Source organism: Hypomesus transpacificus, chromosome 4 (assembly GCF_021917145.1).
Source record: "Hypomesus transpacificus isolate Combined female chromosome 4, fHypTra1, whole genome shotgun sequence".
Taxonomy (NCBI): Eukaryota; Metazoa; Chordata; class Actinopteri; order Osmeriformes; family Osmeridae; genus Hypomesus; species Hypomesus transpacificus.
Window position 1 is genome coordinate 6,862,602 of NC_061063.1, and position 20,770 is coordinate 6,883,371.

The window sequence follows — 20,770 nt, forward strand, 5'->3', positions numbered from 1 at the left end:
GGACCATGAGCCGATGAGTCAGCCTGAAGTTTCCTGACAAAAAAACATCTGATGACCAGGTCTCTCTTTACCATGGCAACTGCTTGTGGTTATGGTGGTGTTTACTCTGTTTACTGTGTGCTTGTGTCTCTAAATGAAAGCATGTGTGTTGGCCAGGTGGCATCTGTGTGTTTTTTCTGCTTGGTTTGTGTCTGTGACTACTTCCTCCATTCCTTCCATCCATTCAGCAGAAACCCACAATTGTCATTGAGTTGAATGATCATGAAATTCTTGTCCCGAAATCTGTCCTGTCTGCTCCTAGGAATTTCCTAAACCCTGTGTATTTACAACACAAACTACCAATAAGGAAACTAATTTCGACTTTGTCAACATGTTTAAACTCTACCAACCAGCTACACTCTTATCAAACAGAGAGGGTAGGACAAATACACTCTGTGCTAGCCAGAATTAATGTGATTTAGCTGAGTTTCTGTAGAACCCTTTCTCTACCTAGTGGCCATTGTATGAAATGTCTCAATAATAATCTAAAAGTCAAGTAGGCCCCTATAAGGAATTGCCTGGAAAACAGAATTGTGTTTTTGTAGCCGCGTTCATACAGTTACTGTTTGAATACCAAGAACTTAAACTCCCACAGTGTGGCATGGTCTGTGTATAGCACCTCCAAACACAGTTGAACATTTAAGTTGACCAGTGAATCTTCATAGAGAAAATAACAGTTACAGAGTGAATCAGAGTTATGATTCTTTAAGAGGACACAGGGGAATCCCCAGTCTGTCCCTCCACCCATTCAAGGCTTTGTGTGTGTCACATGGGTGTGTTGCACATGTCTTCCTACTGTACACCCACGCCACTGTAACCTAGCAATACATGTTTTTTTTCTTGTAACCAATAACATTGGTTGGGGTAGACCACACAAGAAGTCCTGCCAAAAAAGAGAGATAGGGGAAGACCAGAAGAGATATAGAGAGGGCGGCAATGCTGTTAAACTTCTGATGGTAAAACCCCGCCCTGAGGTTGTGTGCATTCCGTGGATTCCTCTTTGAGATGATAAATGAGCTGCTCTATCAGACTGTATCTCAGTTGTGAGTGTATGGACTAACTGACATACAGCTCCATTAAACCTATGCAACATATTTTAAACTGCAACCACGTCACTTACTGCAGCTCCATATTTAAAATATATCTCTGTCTCATGCACACAAACAAACCAAATCAGAAAAAACTCCATGGGGAAAACTGTTGCTCCATGTTTTTTAATGAACAGCGTGATATTACAAAAGTGAAATATTTGAACCTTCCCTTCTTCTCACTTCTTCCCCATCTTCTTCAGGTGCATCTGGTAGCACTGCTCACAGGCAATGGACAAACCCACCACCAGGGACACAAACTCCTCGAAGTTCACCTCTCCGTCTCCGTTGGCGTCTAGATCTTTCATGATCTTGTCGATCGCAGCGGGGTCCTTCTGAGACTGAAGGGAGCAGGACGACAAAAAAAAACACTTTTACCAACGTTTATCATTTCCGAAGGTACCGTCTCGGAGGTGAGGCCTCCTCTCAGTGATCTAGTCAATTTGATGCAGGAAAACGCTGGATGACAACAAACATGTCCTGTACGGCTACTGTAAAAGTGTGGTGTGACACACAGGTGAGCAAGATTACTAAGCAGAAGGGGGCGTGGTACATTTGTGTGCTCACTTCTTCATATTACACAACACTACTGCTTCATCCTACCTCTTATGAATCTAGCAGTGAACAGTCAGATAAAGCACACTTCACTGACATGGGCACTGTCTGCACAGAGCTCTATAATGGGCTGAGTCATCTCTGTAAACTAGCTGGTCTTAACATAACACCGTCTGACGTGGCTGAGATGGAGATATGGTGCCCACCTTGAGGAACCCAGAGAGCTCGTTCTCCATTAAGTCCTTGAGCTCACGGCGGCTGAGCGAGTTACCGGCCCCCTCTTTGGAGGCATAACGGTGGAACACCGTGATGAGGGACTCCATGGAGCGTTCCAGTTCAGAAGGCATGGCTGCTGGTTAACTGCCAGAGGGAGACGAAATAGAGAGAGAGCAAGATAAGGAGACAGAGAGGATGAGAGAGATAGAGAGCAAAAGCGAGAGGCAGTGTGTGCGTTTTGGAAAGAGAGAGAGAGAGAGAGAGAGAGAGAGAGAGAGAGAGAGAGAGAGAGAGAGAGAGAGAGAGAGAGGAGACAAAGAGACATAAGTTGAGATAGAAAGAGAGAGAGACGTTGAGAGACAGAGATTTCATTTATTTTGTATGCTGCCATTGATATACTAAGTAAGGAGGGATCATGGGACCTGAGATATTTTTTGCGTTGACCTTGAGGCCTGTAGGCCTATACGCACGCCTGTATGTACTTATATGTGGCACTTGGGAAGATCTTGGCTGAAGAAAGCATATTTCAACGATTACAATTTCTCTGTACTCTTACTCACACTCAAGCAAACTACTCTTAAAAGGTATCCCAAGTTTATAGGCATACTCACATCAGTCTTACACACACCATTTAAAGCACAAACACTCATGCTGCAGCTTGACCCAGAAGCTCGAATTTACAAATAGAGTAAGAAAAAGGTGGGGCAGGGAAAGGGTGTGGCTGCCACTGGTACATACTGAGAGAAGAGGGAAAATGACTAACAAGGGAAAAATGTGTAGAGGGGGAGAGAGACAGAGACAAAGAGAGGTTGCATCAACACCAGGGAAATCGTGCATGTACACATCCCTAAATTCATACGATTTGATCAAGTAGACCCTCAAAACCTATGCTGACCCCATTAAATATAAAAAGAAAGACATACACTAACATAATCAGTGCATTATTAGTAGGCTACAGGTGTGAGCGTACGCCCATTGGCACTGGCAAGAAGCAAGTTCTAAAAACAGTTGTAGACAAATTCATACCTTAGCAGCATGATGAAAGTGTTAATATGTGAAGTGTTATTGTGTTAATAACGAAAAGCCGTCTTCAGTTGTACAATTGCTAAATCAATTCTTTCATAACCAGATTCCAAAATGTCTCTAAATCTCTAACTTGACTCGGATCTTTCTTCCTCGTTTTTTCTGCAAACTAGAAGCATCAAAAATAAAAGCATGTCGCTTATTTAGCAGGTTCTTCTTGTGGAAGAGACACTAAACTACTTTGCGCCTAGAGACAAAAATACCAGTCAAACAAGAACTTTGCAGTACTATTACAGAATTCTTACCGTTACGGAGCGAGGAGATGGCGGTTGAAGAGAGTTTGTAAATGCGCAGGAGTTGAGAAATATTGAGTGTTGGAATTTATAGCCAGGCGCCGCCCTGACTGTCAGAGTTCGAGGTAAGTAATGTAGTTGTAGGATGTTAAGATAAGCCCACTCACTTTATGATAGTTAACAACGGAACAAATAGACTTGAAGATTGTGTGATCAAACTTTTTAATTAGCTTATTTCAACTATAGGCTATCTGTTTTATTTTGACGACCGCCCTGCACAGGATAAATTGTATATTCTTATTTGTGATAAAGTTTAAGTCCTGTAAAAATAATGTCCACAGACATACAAGACGTACAAACTGTAATCTGATCAGAAGAACGAATCATTAACACCAAACCAGTGACTATCTACTGACAACAACCATTGGACAGGAGGGCGTGTAGCTGTGTACCTCGCCCAACAACACACACAAATATCAGCCTCATACCCGTGTTACTACAACGAAGATATACACTTTCGTCCTTAAATAGATTTCCCCCTATAAATAAAAGTAAAAAATCAGTTGTAATTGGTTGAGATAAGTTATTTTTTATTTTTCATCCTTTGGACAATCTTTACAGATTAATAATTTTCATATTTTCTTGAATTTGTGAGCAGAGTCGATTCTGGGTTTAATTCTTAGTTGAATGTTCTCTCGGGGCGGTTTTTAGGAACTGGCAGACCGGGCAGCCGCCCGGGGCGCCACGAAGTTAGGGGCGGTATTTTCCGCCGAGAGCGTCGGCTTTTTTCGCATTTTGTGTTTGGCGGCCTCTGCTGGCGAAAAAAATGTATTGCGATTGTGTGCGTCCGACTCGTTCCAGTTTTGTTTTAAGACGGATTATTTTTCCGCCATTGTACTTTTTGTCTTGTGTGTATGACTCACTTGACATTCACTTCACTCCCTATTTAAATTACATATATGTACTTCTGTTACTTGACTTCAAAATATCATCCCTCTCATTGACACTATACCTTGATCCATGTGTGCAGCTGCTTTGACTGCTGCACAAGTTTGCTTTATATATAATTTTTATTTTGGAAAAGTAATTTTCTGGAGCAATAGGTAACACAGCCAACCGATTCTATGAATTGAACCAAAAGACAACAAACAAAGATGAATACACATTGTTGAATGTTAACACAAACATAAATGTTCTGAATGATCTACATTATGTTCTGCAACTGTAGGCGGTGGAGATGGTATTCTGAATAGAAAACTTGGGAAACAGGACAGACTAGCTCAAAACTGGGATTATCTGTAAAGAATAGTTGGACCACACCCAATCTGCACTTGTGAAGGGTGAGATAAACTCAACACAAATATTTAAAAATATCTTTTTTTATCTTTTTTTTTATTTGTATCATCAGTTTATTACTCTCCTTCCAATTAATCTATGAACAAGTTTTGTGAATTGTTGAACATGATCAAATTTGAGACAGAGTGCAGGAGTCTTAAATCTCATGTAATCTTGTCTCACAAACAGGTTGGTAAAGGTTGGTACCACTGGTGTGATGGGTGTATGTGTGGAGGGGGAGGAGAAATGTGCAAAGTGCTCCTACAGTATATAAGTACCCACACCATCTTTTGCCTGCACTTTGCTTCCCCTCAACTCACCCAGCACACAGGTAGGATGGGCATATGACGAGAAAGGAAAAACTTTGGTGAAGCTTCAGTTTCAACATTTGGAGTGTCTGAATTTTGAATGAGAGATAGACAGACACTCTGGAAATAACTGTGTTAAGAAATGATTCTGAAAGTCTAGTTATCCAAAGCTTCAAGGTCAGAACTGAAAACTGCAACTCAGACCACAGTCTTGTTATCTATCTACATATTCCTAATTTGGTATTGTATCTATCAAATGTCTAATTTAGCCAGCTGTAATACATGTCATATTCCCTCTTTCTTCCTGTTCAAGATCACGCTCTAATCGCAAACCATGGAACCAACCACCCTTGAGATGGGATTGATCGCTCTTGTTACGACTTTTAAAAAGTATGCAGGAGAGGGCAGACAACAGACTCTCAACAAGGCCGAGCTAAAGAATCTGCTGGCCAGTGAGCTTCCTCATCTGATGGCGGTGAGTCACTGAAACAACTAATTGCACAAAAGAATGTGGCAGTGATTTGCATAGTAGCTATTATAAGGCTTCAGACATCAGGCTGCTGAATGCTGATCACATTATTAGCTTGAGAATATTTAATAATAATAATAATATTTATAATGCACTTTATATTAGCTAAAATCTCAAAGTGCTACAGGTTAAAAACAAAAAAGGGCGAAAAAAATCATTTAGACCAAAAAAGAAAACAGGACAAAATAAAAGAGTCACTCGACCAAAGGCTCTGTAAAAAGGGTGGGTTTGAGGCCACGTTTAAAAGCTGTGCTGTCTTCGAATGATCAGAAAGAGCATTTCACAGACTGGGAGCGGCTGAGCAGAAAGCCCAAACTCCCATAGTACGCAGCTTAGTCCTTGGTGGTTTCAGGAGATGTTTTACAGCACTCTACATTTGGCAAGCACAACAATATAATACGTGATTCAAAAGTAGAGAACTTTATTTTTATTTATTTCTATTTTACTTTTTTGTCGTCAGTAAGAAACATGTAATGTAATTACATTGATTACATAACTGAATAATATTGCAATGAATGGCCTTGGGAGTTATACATTTAATATTTGTCCAATTTAAGTATGAGAACTACGTTTTTTATTGGCCCTTGTTTGTTTCCTGAACAGAAAGGGGGAGACCAAGTGGATGAGGTGATTGACATGTTGGACAAGGACGCTGATGGGAGTCTTGACTTTCAAGAGTACTTCACTCTAGTTGCCGGCTTGGCTACAAGTGTCCACACCGCACTGGAAAATCACTAAAACGTTTTTGAAAAAAATGTTTTTTAGAGTCAACGGTGTCTATAGACAGTGGTTATGTTAAAGGGGCAATTGACTGCAAAACCGATTTTACCTTGTCATTGTTGAAAAACGACAGTTTGGAGGGTAAACTGAACATACCGTGAATATCAAAGTCCATTGACACCTCTTTCCTATTCAAATCTCGAAAAGAAAAAAAATTGCTGTAAAACGCTAGCTTTTCAACAAAGCCACCGGTCCTACGTAGGACCGGTGATCGCCCTCTTATTGGCTCTGGTCTGTATCTTTGTCACGCCCCGGAATTTACATCCAGACCAGCCCGAGGTAGCGTCTATCTCCGATACTAGTTTAGCTGCGCGCTGCTCTGTGTAGGCTACTTATAAGGAATTACAAAGAAGAACGTTTTGAATTATAACAAGGATATTAAAAATGGACCACGGTCGTAAATGCTGTGTTCCAGGCTGTACAGGGAAGGCTAACACTCACAGTCTTCCCAAGGAGCCAAACATTCAACAGGCATGGCTGCTGTTGTCTATGAGAAGATCCCGGCGAAGTTCGACACTCAATCATTCATTTGCTCTGAACATTTAACCCAAGACAGTTTTGACAACCTTGGACAATTTCAAGCAGGATATGCTAGGAAGCTGAACCTGGAAAGAGGTGCTGTTCCAACCGTATGCTCATTGCAACCGCAAGCTATAAGGACGGTATGATGTTGTGCTAACAGTTATTAGCAATGCTAACGTTTCCTGTATATAGCATACCAGGTAGAATGCTAAACACGTTTCTACACACATCAAATGACTCTAGCTAGACTAGCTGTAGTCGGCATTAGAAGGGAAGCTTCCGAAAAATAGCCAGAAAACGAACTGCAGTCTGGCATATTGCTAACGCCTGTCTAGATAATCTATTTGAAAGAACTGGAGAAAGGCAGGTTCTAGATACAGGATACGTTAGCATTGCTAGTGACTGTTACTAGTAACACCTAGACTGTAGGCATGATGTAAACAAGTTTAGCTTGCTAGTTAACGCAAGAGCATAGGTAGAATGTGTGATCATTTAGCCTAGTTTATTGGCAATGGGGCTAACGTTGATTCATGTTCCTGACTGTGTTTCATTCAAATAAATAACCTGTGTAATGAAAATCTACAATTCTCGATGCATGTTTGTCCAGAACTTTGTCATGTTATTTTACAGCAAGATATCTAGAGCTAGCCTAACTAGCTAACTGAAGCCGAGTAGAATCACGATATGGTTTGGTTGCTAAGCAGTAGCCTAATGTTCTACCCACCTAAGTCAATCCAGTTTGCTTCAACAACAGAAGTGGAAACAAGTAATGTTATCATTTCAAATGATATATAGTCAATCTGTTGAAAACAGTGTTGTGTAGACACAATAGATTTATTTGCGCGTTTTTATTTCAAGTCTCCAACTTGGTGTTTCAGTGAGTGCTGCTGTTGGCCGTGTTGCGTTTTTGCTCCCAGCTTCACTCGTTGATAACCAACCAATCAGCGCGCAGCTTATCTAAATATTAATGAGCATACCATAAAAGGAGAAAAGCTAGTGATTTTTCCCGGGAACATTTCAGAGGATCTGTCAGAGGGCATAGAACAGCACCCGGGCCATTTTCAACCCAACCAATGTTACATACCCTATTCGGAGACCTTAAGGAACAGTGTGAAATACCCCAAAAACCCAGTCAATTGCCCCTTTAAGACCCCCTTTTAATGTTTAGCTATTCTTAATTTGCCAAAATGTTAAAATAAATAACAATACATAATAAAAAGCTTGTTTCAGTCTTATTGTTATGTATTTCTAGTTTAAATGATAACGAATTAAATGTTTTCTTACTTTAAAGATACCTTGAGTATGAATCTGTCTTTGATATAGTCTACAATTACAAATATATCTGTCAGATATAACTTCCTTTAATTTGGCTATGCAATACAGTTCGACGGGGACTGCAGGACATTCACACTGCAGGAATCAGAGATGTGTGTGTGGTAAGTATTTTTAAGTTTTTGAGGCAATTTTTTACATCAAGATTTATCACGCATGCTCAGTGGGTCACACCATCAGTGGGCATGTACGTGCAGCTCACAACCTGAGTACAGGGCTAGGCATCATTTTAGTCGAGCGTGATTCGATATCTGAAGGATTGGGGGACGGGATATCAGGACAAGGAGCGGATAACATTATCAGTCAGGAATCGGAGACCTTTTGATGATAGTTTTGAATTATTTTGAGTATCTTAACATTTCTCGTTTTTACTGTTTTCAATTCATATTTTATTAATTAATAGGTCTATGCGTTTTACAACGCTCCAAACAACAATTACGCAGACAGGCGTAATGCTTTCATCTTACATCTTACTTGGATGAACATATAACCATTGAGAGGTTCACTTCTGGAAATATTATGTTAGGTATCATACACGGATACCTCTGTCGTTGACGGTGTAATTCATCGAAGTCGGATTCGAAAATTCTCAAGGATGGACGCACTGGTTCGTATTAGTGTGAGTAACGTGCTGTGACGGTAGCCTAGCCGATAGATTCAGAGCATGTCGTATGTTGTACAGGCCTACATTGGTGAGAGGCAAACCTACCATGAACCCACATCCCACATCCCACTTGTCGGACCCACTTGTAGTAGGCTATGCATGGCTTGTACATTCTACTTTGCATCTAGGTTTGCATGGGCCTTGCATCGGTGCCACCAATGTGTATATTTCTATCTAAGCTTTTATCTTTCTGTAGACAATGCTATTGACACGTCATGTAGGACTAGACTATCTCTGGGACCGTATTATGTTACAATAAACAAAAAGATAGCACATGGTAACAAGACAAAAAAGGAGATATAAAATACGTAGTTTTACGGTGTACACCCATAGTGTGCTAACCTACTGCACGATAGTAAAATAAGCAGTGCAGCAGCATGAACACTTACACTGCACTATATGTCAGAGCTCATGGGACGTGGAAGGATGCTCGTTGCCATGGACACGGGATACAGACACGCGGAAATTGTGCGTTGCATGGAAAGGGGAATACAAATGCTTTACAAATACGGATATAAATACGTTCACGACATGTTTCAGTAGGCTTATATGAAAATAGGAAAATGGTTTTAAACTACAAATATACTAAAGAACAGTGTGTGCAAACAAAGAGCGCTTCACAATCTCCTTTATTGGTGACAACAGCGATGCAAATTGATAAAATTACATGAATCCTCCACATGAAGGTTCTTAAAATGTTTCCCATAAAACTGTTTGGGACGGGAACGTCTTTCTCGTTCCCTAACCCTGACTTCCTTACTATCCAAAACCACCGGGTGTAAAACCAACCCAACGCTCAGATTGTAAGGAGGAGGAATTCATTCCGCTCATCCTATCATGGCGCCTAGAATCCAGGTGAAGGTAGGATGTCGCAGCGCGTGTTCTGTCAACCTCGCCGGTGACACACGTCTAATAGCAGTTTACTCTGATGTTATTTAAAAAATGAAATCTTTAGAAGCAAAACGGTTCTTCGTTTTCCCCAATTGCATGCTCATTTAGCGAGATAAAATAGGGCAGGCTTGAGTTGACATTGGTGAATGACACAGAAATGTTTTTTTTCAGCGAGGAGTATGTTTATGCTGTTGTATGTCTTCCTTAATGCATGTATTGTATGGGAACGCAATGCTTGTTCTCAAATGTGTGCAACCTTTGTACTTGTGGTGTAGGGCCTACGTTATTACCTAGCTGTATGAAGTGAAAAGCATATTGCTAATCAAATTAAAATTGAAAGGTTTTATTCTGACAAAAACAATTCATGTAGGCTATTAACATTCAATGGAGTTTCTCATCTTCTGTTGCTCCTTCCTATATCAGTGCAATCACGTGAAAGGACATTTCTTAAGTGGTTTTCTGTGTAATCTGGTTGATTGAATGATGTGTGTACATGTGTTTGCCTGCATATATGTTTGTGTGCCTACTTGTGGGCATGGGAGCTGGTCATCAGTTTGTGATCCATTTTCATGCATAATGTAGAGTCAGTGCAGGGTGACCAACATTTATCACACGTAGGCTAACATGCTGCTATAATCCCCTTGAAAGGAAGCTATTTTTGGAGACTGTAGCACAAGAGAGATGCAACACTTTGAGGTCTCAGTGCGTTTTCCAGAGCGTACCATAAGTCCTCTGTCAAGGGCAGCCGCCGAGGCAGTAGATCCAGGCGGTGACCTGTCAGTCTGTCCTCGTGGACTGTATGTGGTTTGTGTTTATCGATTCATTCATCCTTTTATTCAAATAGATCAACTCTTGTAAATCTCGTTCTAGCATTACATCCATCTGTAAACTGATGTCAGCATGTGGATGTTCTTGAATGGACAGAGCCCACAGCCCATGTGAGGGCTGGGGGCGGGGCATAGAGCCCACAGCCCATGTGAGGGCTGGGGGCAGGGCATAGAAACCACAGCCCATGTGAGGGCTGGGGGCGGGGCATAGAGCCCACAGCCCATGTGAGGGCTGGGGGCGGGGCATAGAGCCCACAGCCCATGTGAGGACTGGGGGCGGGGCATAGAGCCCACAGCCCATGTGAGGGCTGGGGGCGGGGCATAGAGCCCACAGCCCATGTGAGGGCTGGGGGCGGGGCATAGAGCACACAGCCCATGTGAGGGCTGGGGGCGGGGCATAGAGCACACAGCCCATGCAGGCCTGTGGAGAAATTAAATAATTAAAGTCTGTCTCAAATTCATATTTAACGAGATGGCCCCAATGCTCCATCAGGGACTTCTATTTATAAAGTCCTGTCATCGGTCATTGTGTGTTCACATGTGGCAGGAGAAATCCCTGTCTTCTCTGCACACGTGCCGTGTCCTTTAGGCCTCTCGCTGTACCTGCCTCCCCACCCTCAACCTCTGACTGCGTCTCACTCCCTCTTTCAAGTCTTAGATGGAGATAGATGATGCGTCGGCAGTTTGGACAAACTCACGCTCTGCTGTTTGGGATCCTGATTCATTCTACTCGTCTACCTCTCCTCTCTGCTTCTTCTTCTGCCCTACCACGCCACGTCACACCACCCCTTCACTCAACTCTCCCTTCCCCCTCCACTCTCCCTTCCCCCTCCCCATCTCCTCCACTCTCCATCTTTTCTCCTCTCTTCTCTAGTCGAATGTGAAGAGTATGGAGAGAGAGCTGCACTGCCCCGTGTGTAAGGAGATTGTGAAGCAGCCCGTGGTGCTGCCATGTCAACACAGTGTCTGCCTGATGTGTGCCTCCGAGGTCCTGGTTCAAAATGGCTACCCTCCCCCCGAGCTGCCTCCAGAGCCCAACTCACCTGCCTCCACGCCCAACACCCGCTCCCCTCGCCAGGCACGCAGGCCCATGCCCAAGGCTGAGCAGAGGCCCATCGATCGCGTTCTGCGAGCTGGTGAGTTTTTGTATCGTTTCTTTTTCTTCGTTTTGTATCGAAGTGGAAAAGTCTAGTTTATCGAGTATGTTCTGTACCTACGCCATCCGGCCAACAAGTGCAACAGTCTTTGTACCACTTTCATATTATATTAGTGATCAAATGACCGAGTGTTATGGTTATGACAGTGCTATTCTAGTCTAATTTGCTTACAAAGTCCTTTTTTCGTTGTCACTGTCCATTGACAATCAATATGTCCAGCCTTGTCTAAGGATGTGCTGTGAATATTATTATCTTAGTCCTTTGCCTCTCTCTCTCCACTCATCCTGCTCCTCCATGTTTGTCTGCTGGTCTCCAGGGTACGGGACGTATCCTGGGCGGCGGCGTAAGGAGGGCCCTCCCCTGGTCATGATGTTTCCCTGCATCCCCTGTGGGAGAGACGTGGAGCTGGGGGAGAAGGGCCTGACGGACTGCCTGCGCAACCTCACCCTGGAGAGAATAGTGGAGAGGTACACACACACACACACACACACACACACACACACACACACACACACCAGTAGGCACACATACACGTATCCACACACAGAGATATATACACACTCCAGCAGGCACACACACAAAGAGACATACACACACACAATCTGACACATTTGACACAGCATCTCATCTGCAACTCTGTGTGTGTGTGTGCTTCATGCCAAGCTGTGCTATTTCCTCTTGTGCTACAGGGTAGTTACGTTTCAATTAGCAGCAGCGTTAGCCTTTTGAGCAGCAGGTGAGGGAATCTGTCCAAATGCTGACTCCCATGATTCAGCACGGAGCTGAGCTTCAGCAGAGAGTGCACACTGACTCTGCAGCTGAGCAGACAGTGCATCCACACTCGACACAGGAACAGCTACATCTGCTCCCACTGTAGATGGTGTACATGTAACCGCTTCATGCTGACTCTCCCTCTCCCTCTCCCTCTCCCTCTCCCTCTCCCTCTCCCTCTCCCTCTCCCTCTCCCTCTCCCCCTCCCCCTCCCCCTCCCCCTCCCCCTCCCCCATTCTCTCAGGTACAGACACACGGTCAGTCTGGGCAGTGTAGCAGTGATGTGTCAGTTCTGCAAGCCGCCCCAGGCCCTGGAGGCCACTAAGGGCTGTGCTGACTGCAGGGCCAGCTTCTGTAACGAGTGCTTCAAGCTCTACCACCCCTGGGGGACGCCCCGGGCCCAGCACGAACACGTCCAGCCCACTCTCAACTTCAGGCCCAAGGTAAGGCCTGCTGGGGAGGGCTGGCAGGCAGGGAGTTGGGGGTTGGGTACGGGGAAGGAAGGTCCTGTAAAGGGGGGAGTAGAATGGCCCTGTGTCACAAAGCCATGAATTTCTCGTCTTGTTAAAAGGTTAAAAAAAAGACTGGTCACAAACAATATTTACGATCCTTCTTATCCATCCATTGTAATCTCAACTCTCCTCTTTCCCTCCCTCTCCTCTGGTGCCTTCAGGTTCTGACTTGCCCTGAGCACGACCAGGAGCGTCTCCAGTTCTACTGTAAGTCCTGCCAGCGGCTGCTCTGCCCGCTCTGCAAGCTGCGCCGTGCCCACGCGGGACACAAGGTCATGCCTGTCGCCCAGGCCTACCAGACACTCAAGGTGGGTATCAGGGAAACCTCAGGCTAGCTGGCTGCTTGGCTGGTTGAGCCAATGGAGGTAGGCGATATTGGGATTGTGTGGTTTATACGCGGACACTCAAACTGAACACATAGGGTACATGCAAGTATCTACTAATCGGCCATTTTAGTTCTGTTCAGTTTTATGTTCGTTTTAGAGGATGATATGGAAGGGAAATGGAAGCATCCTGATGTGTTTAATGGTGTAAATCTGCATGTCACAGACAAGTCCTGCAGGACAGGACTTAACTTGGCGTCATAACGACCCAGTGAGGGGTCTGGTTCAAATGTAGGCTAAAACTCACTAACGTGCATTCAGATTAAAGTCTCGTGCTCCATTTGTTGTTGTTTGCTAATGTTTATCTTTTTTTTTTTTAGGATAAGATTACCAAGGAGATTAACTACATTCTGGCCAACCAGGAGACAGTGCTGGCCCAGATCACCCAGCTGGAGAGTGCCACCACTCAGATGGAGGTGACCAACGCTGCAGTCAGAGACACATACTCTGCTAGGGAGACCACAGCCGACAGGGTTTAGGATTGGGTTTACCTCCCCCTTCAGCATTATTCATTCCATTGCAACACCAACATGCCTGGAAGTTCCAATATTTCTCCCATCTCCCATCTCTCTCTTATTTTATTACGTTTTTTACAACATATTGGTATAAGCCCCTGACAGAGTATTAATTGAGCTGTATTCAACCCATACCAATGTACTTTTCTTAAAAAAAAAACCTCAAGGGGAAACAAAATAGATTTCCTCCTGCAGTCTTGGAACACATTGACCTCTTCCTTACTCCCATGTCTGCGTCTCCAGGTGAACAGCGTTGCTGCCCGTGAGCAGCTCACTCAGAGCGTCAGGGACCTGACGGCTGCTCTGGCGGAACGCCACGCCTTATTGGCCCAGGCCCTGGAGGGGGCGCGGCAGAGGAGGGGTGAAGCGTTGGCGGGCCAGGTGGATGAGAGGCGGAGCCTGATGGAGAACGCGGGGCTCATGGCCTTCTCTCAAGAGCTGCTGAAGGAGACAGACCCTTCCTGTTTCGTTCAGGCCGCTCGCCAGACTCACAACAGGTTTGACGACTTTGTCCACAACCCTCAGAATCCTCCTTTGTCCCCACAGCAGTTTTATTTGTTATTTCTACTTTGCTTTTTCTGACCCTCCCCCCATGAACCACTCCTTCTATCCACTTCTGCGCTTGCCTCTTTTCAGTTGGTTCTGTTTGTCTTCACCCCTAGTGTGTGTTGATGATTGCTTCTGTAATAGTGACATGTTTACCACAAGAGGGCACTAGATATACATGTAACTGTGCTCGTTGAAGACCAGGAATGATGCGGAATACTGTTAGTGTGTTTGAGGAGGAAGAATCAGTAGATTACTACATGTTGACGTATGTACAATGATGTGGCAGTGGTATGTCTTGATTATCTGCTGAATGCAAATTCAATTACTGTGCTGCAACTTTATAATCTCTGTGTCAAATATCCTTAAATATCCGCTTTCTCTGTTATGTTTCTATGTGTGTCCAATGTTTCAATGTGTGTGGGTGTCCATTGTGTGCACGTGCACGTGTGTGTGTGTGTGCGCGTGTTGTATTGTGTTTACCTCAGGTTATCAAAGTCCATCGAGGGGATGCAGTGTTTTTCTCTGGTTGCTGATCCCTCCTTCAGACACTTCCAGCTGGACGTCTCCAAGGAGCTCAAATTGCTCAAAGAGCTGCAGTTTACCCAAGGTGAGAGACCTGGGGGGGAGGAGAGGGGGAGCGGGGGAGAGGGGGAGCGGGGGAGATGGGGTGGGCTGGTGGTGGCTCGAGTGGGGAAGAGTACAAGAAACAGAGGACAGTCATTTTGTATAATGGGATGGTGTGTAGTAATACGATTACTGCTTTGGTAGTCTCTAATTGATTAAGTAGGGGAGTTACGGAGATTAGTGTGAATAGCTATAAACAGTTTTGTATTACTGCTTAGTTACTGTAGGTGGTGTATGGAGGCAAGTCATAGTGGAGTGTCGGAGTAATAGTGCATTCCAAGGAACCAGCTCATACTGAAAAAGGCCTTGATTGGCAAAAAAATGAAGTCATACCAAGATGGCCCCTTTAAACAAATAACTCTTGACGAGTGAGGAAACTGGTCCGCTCTGCCTGGCTGATAGTGTGTTCCTCCAGAGCTCCACATGGACATGTGAAGGTGTCTGACCTTTCTAAAGGCAGCTCCTGCTGCTTTGCTTGTGGGTCTGTGTTGCCTGTCGCCTCCCACAGGGTGCGGTAGGACTCTGAATCCTTTCCATGGCTTATGGAAGACAAAGGAGGTCTCCTCCATGCCTCTGCACCCCTAAAGTTGCCATGCGCCTCTCTATGCAAATCCCAAGGCGATTAAACAGATCTCTTCTTCCACCCTGAGCTAGACACGATTCAATGTCTGTCTGGGTTGTTAGTCCTGCCAACGTGTTTGCCGTCTGACTGACACTTGTGACTCAATTTCTCACCAGCCCCGCTGGCTCCAGTGATCGACACCCAGCGCACGCTGGCCTACGACCAGCTGTTCCTGTGCTGGCGGCTTCCCCAGGAGTCCGCCCCTGCCTGGCACTTCTCCGTGGAGTACCGTCGCCGGGGGGTGGTGCCGGGGGGCGGGGCCAGGGGTGGGGTGCGGGGGGGATTGGCCGCTGCCCGCTGGGGCTGGCAGCGCCTGGAGGAAGTGGGCGGGACGAGTGCAGTGATTGACAGGCTGGAGATGGACAGCGTGTATGTGCTGAGGGTGAGAGGCTGCAACAAGGCGGGCTTCGGGGAGTACAGCGAGGAGGTGTACTTACACACACCGCCCGCACCAGGTAAGAATGCTACACACACACACAATGTTATGGTTGGTAAAGCTTACAGCTAAAGCTTGGTGTAACTTAACTCAGTGAGAGCACCTGAACGCACAGCTAAATAACTCATTCTCTTTTTTCTTCCTGTTTCCATCTGTCTCTCCTTCCATTTCTCTCTTCTCCCACCCCATTCTCCTGGCCTTACCACCTCCCGTGTTTCTGCGTGTCAGCTCTCCGCCTCTCTCCCATCCCGTCATCCTTCCACCCTTCACCGATTCTCTTCCACTTTCTCTCCTTTCCCTCGATATGTCGGCAACTCCGATTTGTATCACTCCATCTCTGCGTAAGGATGTGCATTCATATATTTTGATACTCTGCATCTGTACCCTTTGTTTCCATGTACTTTGCTATGCATCGCCATGTATCCTAACCCTCGCTCACTCCCTCTCCCTCGTTTTCTCTTTCTCTCTCCAATAACAAGATCTGTCAATGAACTGCTGAGGTTTGCTGTTTGTTAAGACCCAAGGCTTAACAAACAGGTTGTGGTTGAGATCCAGGTTATTGGTCTAGTGGAGTCTTGAGTGGTCAGTGGTGCATCCTCGTGTCTCCCCCTGGACTAGCTTCCTGTAATCTGACTCCTTCTTTGATGGTTCCTCTTGAGTTTCTCCCCAGAGTTCCACCTTCTGCTTTGAGTCTGTCAGCTTTTCAGTATGTCGATAAAGTTCGGCTCCTTCAGTCCTTGTTCCCTGAACTCCTCCCCTTTTCTTCTGAGGTTGTGCATGTCTGCTCTCTGATATTCTTCTTCTTCTCTGTCTCTCTCTACGTCTCTCTCTCTCTCTCTCCGTCTCTCTCTCTCTCTCTCAGTCTCTCTCTCTCTCTCCGTCTCTCTCTCTCTCTCAGTCTCTCTCTCTCTCTCCGTCTCTCTCTCTCTCTCAGTCTCTCTCTGTCATTCTCTCTCTCTCTCTCTCTCTCTCTCTCTCTCTCTCTCTCTCTCTCTCTCTCTCTCTCTCTCTCTCTCTCTCTCTCTCTCTCTCAGTTGTTTCCTATTGTCCTTATTATTCTTCCCTTCCTTACTACTCTTCCTCTGTTTCCCTCCTCTGTGCCCTTCTTTCTCTCCTCCCGCACCTGTCTTCCATCCCCCCTCTCTCTCTCCATCTCTTACCTGCCAACGCACTTGCTCCTTCTACGTTCTCCCTCTCCTCCTGCACCCGTCCACCCAAACGGACCCTCCGTCTATCCTATCAATCCCCTCTCGCTTCTTTCCTGCAAACACACTCCTCCCTCCTTCCTTCCTTCTCCCTCTCTTCCCTCCTCTCTTCCACGCTTCCTCTTGCCTCACTCAGTGCTAAACTTCTACCTGGACTCTCGCTGGGGTCTCCATGCCGACCGTCTGGTGGTCAGCAAGGAGCAGCGCGGCGCCCGGAGCGTCCCCGGACTCTCCCTGCTCCAGGCCGCTGACCGCGCCCTCACTTCCTGTCACCTGACTGCCGACCTCCTGGTGGGGGACGTGGCCATAACGCAGGGTCGCCACTACTGGGCATGCTCAGTGGAGCCTGGGTCTTACCTCGTCAAGGCAAGTAAAACAAACGGGAGAGGAGGATTATGGGATACCTTTTTTGGTTTGGTTTTCTGTGTTCCCTCTGCTGTTTGATTCAAACAAATGTAAATTAGTGGAGGAGAAATGTTCCAACCTGGAGGGTCAGATATTGTGCTCTCAGATATTGAGTAAGAGGATTGGGGGTTAGGATTCTAAGGTATGTAATATGTAACATACCGTATAGATGTAAAGGGCCTCTGTATGTGTCGTATAGGTGGGGGTTGGCCTGGAGGCCAAACTCCAGGAGTGGTTCCACCTTCCCCAAGATATGGCCAGTCCTCGGTGAGTTCCACTGAGGAACATCCCATATCATGACACCCGCAGAAACAATATTAGAAGAAAACATTAGGAGAGACTAGGTTTAATAGTGTTCCTTTCTATCTCCGTAGCTATGACCCAGACAGCGGCCATGACAGTGGGGCGGAGGACGCCCTGGACTCCCCTCCTCCCTTCTCCTTCCTCACCATGGGAATGGGGAAGATTTACCTGCCCCAGCACTCTAATCATCACCATGCCAACGGTACCCGCGACCCTGTTACCAACGGCAACAGCCCCTCCTCTCCCGGCGGGCTCACCTACCCCCTGCCCCCCAGGCTCGGGGTGTGCCTTGACTTCGAGAAGGGGCGTGTCACTTTCTACGATGCCCACTCACTCCGCCCTCTGTGGGACGGGCCTGTGGATTGCTCCGGCCCGGTTTGTCCAGCTTTCTGTTTCATTGGTGGAGGGGCTCTGCAATTACAAGAGCTGGTGGCCAATCGGAATGCAGATCCGACACCGGTCAGGAGGGTTACCATCCAATCCCGAGTCACTAAAATGAATAAATAATCTGAGGTGATTGAATGTCAAATGAATCGCAAACTATTTAGTCAGCTACAGCGACACACCTCAGATGTTTTGTTTTGTATTTAATTTGTATAAGAAAAATACTTTTTATTGCTACCAATATGCAAATGTTATTAAGTTTTGTTACATTTTTTGTTCACATCTTTTTGCCCAGTAATAATAAAACGCTAATGTAGGGGCTTGCAAATTACACATAACTAGTTAATATGTTATTATATCTTTGACGCTTGCTCTATTTAATACGTGTTGTTGTATACATTTATAGTGTATACGATATGTATATATGCCTTATGTGAGAGATGTAGAACAGCAGGTTCACTTCAGGACCTTGTTCAGAGTCCGTGCTTTTTGATGCTCCTATGAAGCAGGCCCTGCTGGTTTTCACTGATGCTCTTGAAATGAAAAATGTCTGGACTGTTAGTGAACTCTTCCTCACCTTCACCCTCCTCAGCATCCCAACCAAAGTAACCAATACCTATATATTGTATTGTACACAAGGATGTAACTGAGTAGAATTGGAGGTAGATCAGAGGCATAATATGAGGCAATATTGGAATTAGTAATCCTTGCTGAACCTCTATAGCCACTCTAATAACACTGCTTATTAGTGTGTTTATGCATTGCTGTTATTCTCTGTCCATGGTTGAATTGATGGTGTGTGTGAGCGCGGGCGCACATGTGTACACATGAGAGAGAGAGAGCGAGAGAGAGTGCACATGTGTACACATGAGAGAGAGAGAGCGAGAGACAGTGCATATGTGTACACATGAGAGAGAGAGAGCGAGTGCACATGTGGACACATGAAAGAGAGAGAGCGAGTGCACATGTGTCTGTAGCTGCACATGATACTGATAATCATACTTATACCTGTTGGCTGATGTTAATGATTGCTTTGGCGTACACAAAGAATATTTTTTAATTCATTTCAGATGTCTTGATTATAAGTTCATGAGCTGTGCTTGTTATTATTGGCTAGAATTTACCTGCTGGCAGAATGTTTGCAAAACAAAAAGGATTGATGACTTGAAAGTTAAATAAAGGCAAATTCTTTTAAGCTACAAGATGTCCTCCCCGTTTTGCCACAGGTCAAGTGGCATGGCTTGGTCAGACCATAGCACATTGTCACCACAAGAGAGCAGCAGTGAAATACACATTTTGAAAACAAACTGTGGAAAATGAAATATGATTTGTAAAGTATGATCTGCATCTGCTATTGATATTGACATTAACACCACACATGACTACGTTCAGCATTCCATATGTAGATGTAATGTAAATCGCTACAGTTTTTACGAGCGTGGATATTAAAATCCACATATGTATTTAATTGGCCCCATATTCAGGGGAACCCAGAAGGGTGGCTGGGTTTGCCTCAGAAACGAATGGAATATAAAACGAACAATAAAAGGTAAAGAAAAAAACAAGCCCAAGCCCAGGAGAAGGGCTGTATGACGTCCTTAGACTTTAGATAAAACATATTCCTCCTTCCATGGCTTGATCACTGTTATCTCCTGTGATATGGGGAGTGGAATGTGTTTTATTCACCTCTCCCCCCATCTCTTTCTCATTTTTTTCTCTTACTGTTAGTCTCCTTTTTTGGTGTAAATCTGTAACAGATTGGGTTTAGGCTGGGTGGAGGTATGCAGCCACAACACCACATGTATGGGACCACGTAATCCTTCCACTCAGCATTAAACACAGCATGGGCCTTCTCTTAAATACCTTGCAGGAATTACCCATACTTAATCTTCCTCATCATCATCGCTATTGGCAGGGGAAATAAAATAAGTCATTTGAACTTATCTGATGACAGTCGCGGCAGACACTGTAAGTCCTGCTGTGATGGTACCATCTGCTGGGCCATAGAATCTGTCTGCCTGCCTGCCTGCCTGCCTGCCTGCCTGCCTGCCTGCCTGCCTGCCTGCCTGCCTGCCTGCCTGCCTGCCTGCCTGCCTGCCTGCCTGCCTGTCTTTCTGTCTGTCCCTCTGTCTGTCTGTATATCTATCCGTCTGTCTGTCTGTCTGTCTGCCGGTCTGTATATCTATCCATCTGTCTGTCTGTCTCTCTGCCTGTCTGTCTGTATATCTATCCGTCTGTCTGTCTGTCTGTCTGCCTGTCTGTATATCTATCTGTCCGTCTGTCTGTCCCTCTGCCTGCCTGTCTGTCTGTATATCTATCCTTTTGTCCCTCTGTCTGTCTGTCTGTCTGTCTGTCTGTCTGTCTGCCTATCTGCCTGTCTGTCTGCCTGTCTGTCCGTCTGTCTGTCCCTCTGCCTGCCTGCCAGTGTATGCCTCAGACAAACACAAGATGTTCAGAAAGGACTGAACACACTTCATTTACCTTGCCAGATACGCTATTGAC

At 45.3% G+C, this 20,770-nt stretch overlaps 2 protein-coding genes and 1 long non-coding RNA gene across 5 annotated transcripts; 2 read left to right on the forward strand and 1 right to left on the reverse strand.

Annotated features, from left to right (window-relative positions):
* Positions 1–1,237: 1,237 nt before the first annotated feature.
* Positions 1,238–3,545, reverse strand: s100a10a (S100 calcium binding protein A10a). The gene is made up of 3 exons (XM_047019343.1): positions 3,227–3,545; positions 1,889–2,042; positions 1,238–1,468 (listed from the first exon to the last, which is right to left on the reverse strand). The coding sequence occupies exons 2-3, from the start codon at positions 2,027–2,029 to the stop codon at positions 1,307–1,309; spliced, it is 303 nt and encodes a 100-aa protein (XP_046875299.1). The 5' UTR covers positions 2,030–2,042; positions 3,227–3,545; the 3' UTR covers positions 1,238–1,306.
* LOC124467178 lies at positions 3,252–6,515 on the forward strand. Its single transcript, XR_006956048.1, has 5 exons — positions 3,252–3,339; positions 4,443–4,554; positions 4,739–4,880; positions 5,171–5,332; positions 5,990–6,515. It is a non-coding gene; the product is annotated as an uncharacterized LOC124467178 (long non-coding RNA).
* A 1,698-nt stretch (positions 6,516–8,213) lies between these two features.
* On the forward strand, positions 8,214–19,475 carry trim46b (tripartite motif containing 46b). Of its 3 annotated transcripts, XM_047019342.1 has the most exons (12): positions 8,550–8,639; positions 11,277–11,538; positions 11,876–12,026; positions 12,575–12,773; positions 13,004–13,150; positions 13,546–13,641; positions 13,984–14,237; positions 14,775–14,896; positions 15,652–15,990; positions 17,313–17,542; positions 17,781–17,848; positions 17,956–19,475. In XM_047019342.1, the coding sequence occupies exons 1-12, from the start codon at positions 8,616–8,618 to the stop codon at positions 18,389–18,391; spliced, it is 2,328 nt and encodes a 775-aa protein (XP_046875298.1). In that variant the 5' UTR covers positions 8,550–8,615; the 3' UTR covers positions 18,392–19,475. The 3 variants fall into 3 exon arrangements, with proteins under 3 accessions (XP_046875297.1, XP_046875296.1, XP_046875298.1); XM_047019341.1 differs by lacking the exons at positions 17,781–17,848; positions 17,956–19,475 and adding an exon at positions 16,200–16,312 and having other exon boundaries at positions 8,214–8,639; positions 17,313–17,405; XM_047019340.1 differs by lacking the exons at positions 17,313–17,542; positions 17,781–17,848; positions 17,956–19,475 and adding an exon at positions 16,200–16,800 and having other exon boundaries at positions 8,214–8,639.
* The last annotated feature ends 1,295 nt before the right edge of the window (positions 19,476–20,770 follow it).